The sequence below is a fragment of the Sinocyclocheilus anshuiensis genome, unplaced genomic scaffold (assembly GCF_001515605.1).
Source record: "Sinocyclocheilus anshuiensis isolate Anshui unplaced genomic scaffold, SAMN03320099.WGS_v1.1 scaffold166, whole genome shotgun sequence".
NCBI lineage: Eukaryota > Metazoa > Chordata > Actinopteri > Cypriniformes > Cyprinidae > Sinocyclocheilus > Sinocyclocheilus anshuiensis.
The window spans coordinates 875,399-883,298 of NW_015546050.1; the positions used below are offsets into that span (position 1 = coordinate 875,399).

Consider the following 7,900-nt stretch of genomic DNA (forward strand, 5'->3'; position numbering starts at 1 on the left):
CTCCTTATCTCGCCATCTGTGGGCGCACAGAAAATGAGAGTTCTCAAGACTCAAAAGTACATGCAAATGATACGTTCCGTCATCTGTCATCATGTTATAAGCGCGAAAACCTGCGGGAATGAGTAGAATTATTATTAATAGCTGCAATCCCGCACCTGAAATTCAAGACCTGCTCTGTGTTCTCTGCTAATAACCCGACTGTGAATGATGCGAGCGGCGTCATGATGTCCTTTAATAATGATTAAAATCTGTCACTCTCCTTATCGCGCGATCTGTGGGCGCACAGAAAATGAGAGTTCTCAAGACTCAAAAGTACATGCAAATGATACGTTCCGTCATCTGTCATCATGTTATAAGCGCGAAAACCTGCGGGAATGAGTAGAATTATTATTAATAGCTGCAATCCCGCACCTGAAATTCAAGACCTGCTCTGTGTTCTCTGCTAATAACCCGACTGTGAATGATGCGAGCGGCGTCACTATGTTGTCAAGCTGCAGCCGTGGCGGGGATGATTTTTGGTACAACAACAACAATGCGCTAAATGTTTCTTTTCCCCTCATTTTTTCAAAATTGACGGAAATCCGTCGTAGACTCGCTGCAATTAACGGAAATCTGTCGTAGCAACGGAGAACTTTAATCCCTGAACCAGTCTGAATGATTTGTTTACTTTGGGATGATCAATGATTCAGTTGCAATGATTCTCAAGTTCAGACAATTCACAATTATCAGTGAATAACAACATGAATTTCAGTCTGATGTTTGAGCATTCGAGTCTTTGATGACACTTTCATGGCGCTTTTGCATCCTCATTCATTTGTATTGCATTAAAAAGAATGACTAGTACATTACTAGTACAAAGAATGAGGAGTAATTATAACAGCTCTGCTATAATCTGGCTGGACTATAACATCATACATAAAATCACAATGCAAAAAAAGTCTTTATGGAAAATACATTTTCCTAATTTTTTTTCTTTTTGTTTTACAGTGAATTGGACACATGTTTGTGAGAAGCTCTGTAGATTTACAGACCCATAAGCAGACGTGTGTTTGTTGATGTAGTGAACAGCTGTCCCGTGTATGTGTGAGAGAGAGCTGCATATATGCCAGATCGCTGAAGTCGCCAAAGCTGTTGCAGGTCAGGCTGTCTCACACACACACACACACACACACACACACACACACACACACTTATGTGCTGGTGTTTGCAGCACATCACTCAGAATCCCTGTCCTAGCAGGTTTGACAAATATGAACTAACTCTGGCCTGGCCTACCGCAGACGCTCCTGATCTCTCGCTTGTTTCGCATGCGTCAAACATTCGCACACATCAGAGGGAAGCAAAACCAATTAAAAAGTTTCAGGGCTAAAAATAAGCCTCAGAATCTCTGGAGACAAGCTTTACTTCACCATATTTAGCTTGATTCATATCTGTTTCACAGCTAGCAATTCAGTTAAGAGTGATCACGCTTCAGTCACCATCTAGGTTTGATCAGCTTTTTTAGAAAATCATTTGCAAATTAGGTAGAAATGTAATGATACTTACAATGCGAGCACATTTCCAGGGGATAACTTGCCTCATTTCCCTACAAAAGAAGAACATAAACATGCAGATTTCATGAACCTTTCTTAAATGTACTACACATGACCTCTCTCATACAGATATTAGATTAAAGTCAAACACAGCAATGTATTATATAATATATAATAATAAAGAAGCATCATATTTTAGGGATCAAAAACACTGTAATTTGGGAGACATTCAAACCCAGTAAACCATTAGGAAGATTTCAGATGAGCGCAACACCTGTGAAGAGACGACGCCAACTCTGCATCAACGTACAAACCCGCCAAATGAACCTTATATTGTAATGATCACGATTACATCATGCAAGCTTTGCTTTAATGTCACAGGCATCTCTGATAACAGATTTTTCATTTGTAATGTAGAAATACTGGACTTGTGTAAAGCTGCTTTGAAACGATATGTATTGCGAAAAGCACTTCACAAGTAAAAGTTAATTACATTTAGTATCTGAGGCATTTTAAAATTATGACGAGGTCTAATATATATTGTTCCCTTTCAGTCGGTCACTCCCGACGTCACGTCGGCTGACCGACGAAATTGGGATCTCGCTTAGAGAGGACGTCGGGAGTGACCGACTGAAAGGGAACGTCTCGGTTACGTATGTAACCCTCGTTCCCTGAAGGAGGGAATGGAGACGTCCCGTCGCCACAGCTCCTGTACCACCGCTGAGCGGCCGGGTCACCGGCTCGGCTCCTCAGCGAAAACCTGAATATGCGTTGCATCTGCTGCCTACTTATACTCACGCTGTGATCAGCAGCAGCTGGATGCAATAATCGCATGCCAATGTGCATTGGCTCGTTTAGTTTACACTCGAAGTGGATTGGTCTCTCTAAGCGAGATCCCAATTTCGTCGGTCAGCCGACGTGACGTCTCCGTTCCCTCCTTCAGGGAACGAGGGTTACATACGTAACCGAGACGTTATGTCAAATAAAAAAAAAAAGTTTAAAATAAATGTTGAAATAAAAAATAAATCTTGAATAAATCTAAAAAACAAAAATCTTTTTTTGGTGATATACAAATAAATAAATATTGAATAAATAAAACTAATTTTCTTTTTTTTTTTAAGCACATTACAATAAGAAAAAACAAACAAATAAATTAGCCTACCATTGATGCCCTGCCAACCTGTTCTTATTTAGATCATTTTGAAACTTTAACAACAAAAATATTAACAACAGAATCCTACATACTAACGTTTCTATGTCTCGAGCATAACCAGTGATACAAACCAAACGCTGCTCTGTTCTAGAAGATGAAATACTAAATGGCTCCACTCTCTGTATCTCCATCTGCTTTGATTTATTATTTATAAAGTCCCATTCAGTTCAAGGGTTCAAAGGCCTATATTCTGTCTCCGTCACAGTAGCGAGGGACAGATGAGAGTCTGACTGATTCATTCTCTGTAATAAATGAAGCTCATACACAGGTACTGGAGCAGCTTTTGCTTAGTTTTAAACATTTCAGGTCTGGATTCTTTGTGTGTTTTGACTAAACAGCAGCGGTTTGCACATTAGCGCTATGTCAGGGTGAATGTGTGATGTGTGTGAGTGTATCTGGGCTTGGTGTTGTGCAGCAGCGTGGGCTTTGTGAACGGATCATGTGATCAGCAGCGAGAGCTGAAGCCCCACAGCAGCAATACAAAGAGATGGAAAAAGCTACAGCTGGGCTGGCTATCGAAACGAATTTAGATACAAAGATTTGAAAGGGAGAATCGTTCAGTCAGAGTGCAGAACTCGCGCTGGACTGAAGTCATGAGCCGCTTCAGTGATGAGCGCGTTCTCTGCTCGCTTTCTGTATACTACTTATTCCTAGCTTGAATAACCCTTTTGATTTTTAGTTTTTTTGCTACTGAAATAACCAATGTGAAGTCTTGATGTTCTAATGCATCTGGTTAAATTCTGGGTGAGATGCACAGGCAAAGCTCCCCAGCATTAGCCTGCCTTGCCTATGAATATATTTGTTTGCAGAAAGGCTTCGATGATCCAGAACGTGTGTTATGCTGAAATGAGGCAGGCAGTGTGAATGCTGTGCATACAGGTCACAGCGCCACTGCTGTTGGGCCTGCAAACGTCTTGGGTTGTTCTCGGTCCGTGCGTGGCTTCTGGACAGAAAGCAAACTTGTATGAAGTGGCGTGGATCAGATTCAGTTCAGGTGAAACGGACTGTAAACTGTATCCTCTTTTTACTGATTAGAATTATTTTTGCTGCGTGTTTGTAAGAAACAAATCCATCATTAAGACACAGGACACAGACAGTCCCACTTGTTTGAGTGCATAACATTTAATCATGATGTTAAATATTATTTTTTGCATTAGAGTAATTTTAACTGTACAGCAAAAGAAAAAAAACATACTGCATTACAGTATGCGAATAACAGGGATTACACACACACACAAAAAAAATCATTTTTGGCAACGTTAATTTTCTTATTTAAAATATTATTGTTTGTCTTGAATTTTATCTGGAGATGTTTTTGCAAAAAATTTCATGACAGAACATTTATTAATTACACTACAAATATACCGATTCTGCAGGACTCTTTGTGGTTTTGTCTTGCATCCTCAGAGATGAAACGTCACAAATCTATGAAACTGACTGTGAAATGCAGATGCAGTATATGCAAATGCAGAGCCGCAGTAAAATGGCATCTGAAGTGTTTTTGAAGAGTGGAACTGAGTTATTAATACCAGATCCCCTGAGTCCAAAATAAACAAATGACACCAATGATTATTCACAGTAGACCTTACTATCCACGAGCCTTGCAGCTCAGAAAAGAGAGAATAGACAGAAAAAGATGGCGTTTTAAATGAAACCCTGAATCATTAGTGGGCTCTTCTGAGATGTAAATGAACTCTTTCGTGGGCTGAACATTGTCTGGAAGACCTAAGAGGCAAAAACTCAGCGCAGTTCATAAATAATGCATTCACCATTCAGAGTCAATTAGACCGCACAAAACATGCACTGCACAGTGAACGCACACCCTTGCTCCCTGCAGAGCAAACATAAATACACAAACAAAACTCGCTGAAACATCTTCAATAACAGTGTAAAATGAATAGAGAGAATGAATGACAAATGTGTCATGGCTGGAGATGCTGCTTATAGCTGGTCATATTCATAAATGTCAGTCTTTGATGTCCTTTTTGCTCGTGCCAATTACATTTAAGCAATACGGTTTGAGGCCAAAGCAGTGGTTTGTGATGGAGATGTTAGACTAGACATAGAGGAAACATCTCCAACACACACACACACACACACACACAAACCTCAGACATACGCTTTAATCTATTGCTTTTCCACAGCATCCATTCCTGAAAATTCACAAAACAAAGTATACCCTTGAATAGACGTGGACATGGGTTCTGTGTGATTCTCCCTGTTTTATAAGTCTGAAATTAGACTCTATTCTAGTATAGGAATTAGGGCTGGGTGATATGGCCAAAAAAATATCATGATCAAATTTTTCATATCAGTTGATATATCACGAATTATCACGATGAATTTAAAATATTTATTTTTAAAGCTAAATGGCAGATTTTTGAAGATCAGTGAAAGCTGTGGAAAACAGACCATTAATTGTGGTTTTAAACTACTCATAACATAACAAACACTTCACGTGTTTGAATTCTTTACAATTTTCTAGTAATTTTTCCTTAAAATAAATATCTTAATAGAAAAATTAATTTCTTAGTTTCTGCATGTTCTAATGAGTGATATTTAGGGTTGGGTACCGAACTTGGTACTTTTAAGGGTACTGACCGAATTGCGTCGGTACTACCGAGCACCTCGGTAGTATTATATTCACGTTAAATCAATCGGTGCCAAATTTCGGTACCTGAGAACGCATCTGGGCGCATACGCTACAGAGAGAGAAAGAGAGACGCTGTGACGTGAGGTCACCCCTGCAACTCGTTCAAACAACACACAGGGCAAGCCGAAATGTTCTGAAGCGTGGTTACATTTCTAGCGCCATATGGTTTCTGCGAAAACGCGGACGGGATCAAATCGTCAGGGCAGTGCTGACAACACCTTTTTGTGCAAACTGCGCGACCGTAGTGTGCGTGCGCGCACGTGTGATTGCAGAAAATCCTGTGTGCTGTATAGGTACTGTATGCTAATTTCCGTTATTACAGTTAACTATGCAAAGTGATATGGAACTGTAACGCGGTCAAGAGAGCTGCCTGGAACTACGTTCGCCCTTGAGTTGACAGTAGTAGTAGCTTGAGTTAGGATGCAGATGCAAATTTATGTTCATGATCAAAAACAGTAACATCTGGACAAATTGTAACAGCCTCATGTTTATATAGTGAAATTTAATTATTCTGACTGTTTGAGTTTTATTCAAATTAACCATTGGTCTTCCATATAGCATACAGAGCGTGATAACCACAGTTAAAACCACACATATAGCCATGGTAAAGATATGGTTTCTAGGTATTTGTATGAAAAACAGTAATCTAAATAAATTTAGTATAAATGCACAAAAGCTTAGCTTAATCACAAAAAATACTGTAATCATATACTATGACTCCTTTAACACATTTATTACATGTCTACATTACAAATATAATACAATTTGATATGAATATCCCACAGAGCGTGATAACCACAGTTAAAACCACACATATAGCCATGGTAATATGTAACTATATGGTTTCTAGGTATTTGTATGAAAAACAGTAATCTAAATAAATTTAGTATAAATGCACAATCACAAAAAATACTGTAATCATATACTATGACTCCTTTAACACATTTATTACATGTCTACATTACAAATATAATACAATTTGATATGAATATCCCACATTTCTCCCACAATACCATGGTGCTGTTAGAGTTACTACAGTAAATCCATGGTAAATGATGGTGATTTGTAGATTGAAAAGCCTTCTGACTGTATCGCTGTGCACAGTGTTTCTGCTGTTTGTCAGCACTGTTTCATCTGCCTTTAAACTAGTTTTGTTCTTCGCTGAATTCAAGCGCTTCACACTGGATCTCACAGCGCTGTTTAGTGTTGCGTGACCGACACTTATCAGCGAGTAAACGCATGCCGTCTGAACTTTGACCCGAGTGGATAAATGCTCCGTGTGGTGCAGTTCAAATGAGTAGAGCTGATTCCTTCCGCTTTTGGTGCATAAACATTATACTGAACACTTTTTATTGTTTTATCGCCCAGTTTTATCGTTATTGTTTTATCGCCCAGCACTAGCAAAAAAATATTCCGAAAACCACCTGTCTATGGTGGTAATAACTAAAAAATATCAGCCCTAAAACTAAAGATTATTATTTTCTACTAAAGGTAAAATTGCAAACATGAGTAATAAAGGGGAGAGAACTGATATGATCGTTCTTCATTTTCCTTTACAATGCCCACAACAAATGACTAATGCTCACAAACAGCTGCACACAGCCTGAGTGCAGGCCTCCGCTTGACTAGTGTGTGTGTCTAATACCTGGAGAAAGCCAGCCGCTAGCATTCCTATTGATCTCAACTCCACGCAGGAACAATACTAGCTTTACATGTCAGACAGGCGGCTCTTCCTGTCTAGGTGGGCGGTTCTCCAACAGAATAAACTGCAATGTACCAGACCTTACATGACGTCCAGTGAAAACCTTGACCCCCTCAGGCATACTAATAATAATTCTTTAGTGCCTGAAGTAAATCTAAGGCTCTATTATTTCCATGATGCAGAAAACATTAGAATTGTATGGAATCGTGGAATACAGTCACAGAAATAGAGGTTACTGTATAATGCAGAATGTCAAAGATTATTCATATTGTGATATGGAATAGTGTCTGAATTAGGGCTGGACAATAATTCAATATCAATATGTATCGCGATATAATTTTTTTCAATAACGGTGATGTGATTTTTAAATGTAAAGCGCAAAAAACCCCCCGGATATTTATGAATTTAATTGCATTTCAAAACATTAATTAAATTGTTGCTGGTTTTTGCCTTTATTTCACCACAACCATTTATGATAATACGTTTAAAATTAAATCATAAATCTTGTGGCTCAGTGGTAGAGCATTGCGTTAGCAGCGCAAAAGGTCGTGGGTTCAATTCCCAGGGAACACACATACTGGTAAAAAAAATGTATAGCCTGAATGCACTGCAAGTCGCTTAAGCGTCTTCTAAATGCGTAAATGTACTATTGTAAGTAAACAAACAAACAAACAATAAAACAAATATATAAATGTTTAAAGATGTATGAATTCAATTTTTGATCATTAAAATTTAATTAAACCATTAAATTAAAGGAGACATATTATGCCCCTTTTTACAATATGTAATATAAGTCTCTG

General features: G+C 38.5%; 1 protein-coding gene across 1 annotated transcript in view; it reads right to left on the bottom strand.

The window, feature by feature from the left end:
• Positions 1 to 7,900, bottom strand: part of LOC107699153 (calcineurin subunit B type 1) — a 24,419-nt gene that overhangs the window by 14,684 nt on the left and 1,835 nt on the right. Inside the window, exon 2 of the mRNA XM_016500338.1 lies at positions 1,546 to 1,585. Coding sequence (XP_016355824.1) covers positions 1,546 to 1,585 — 40 coding nt within the window. The remainder of the gene's footprint in view (positions 1 to 1,545; positions 1,586 to 7,900) is intronic.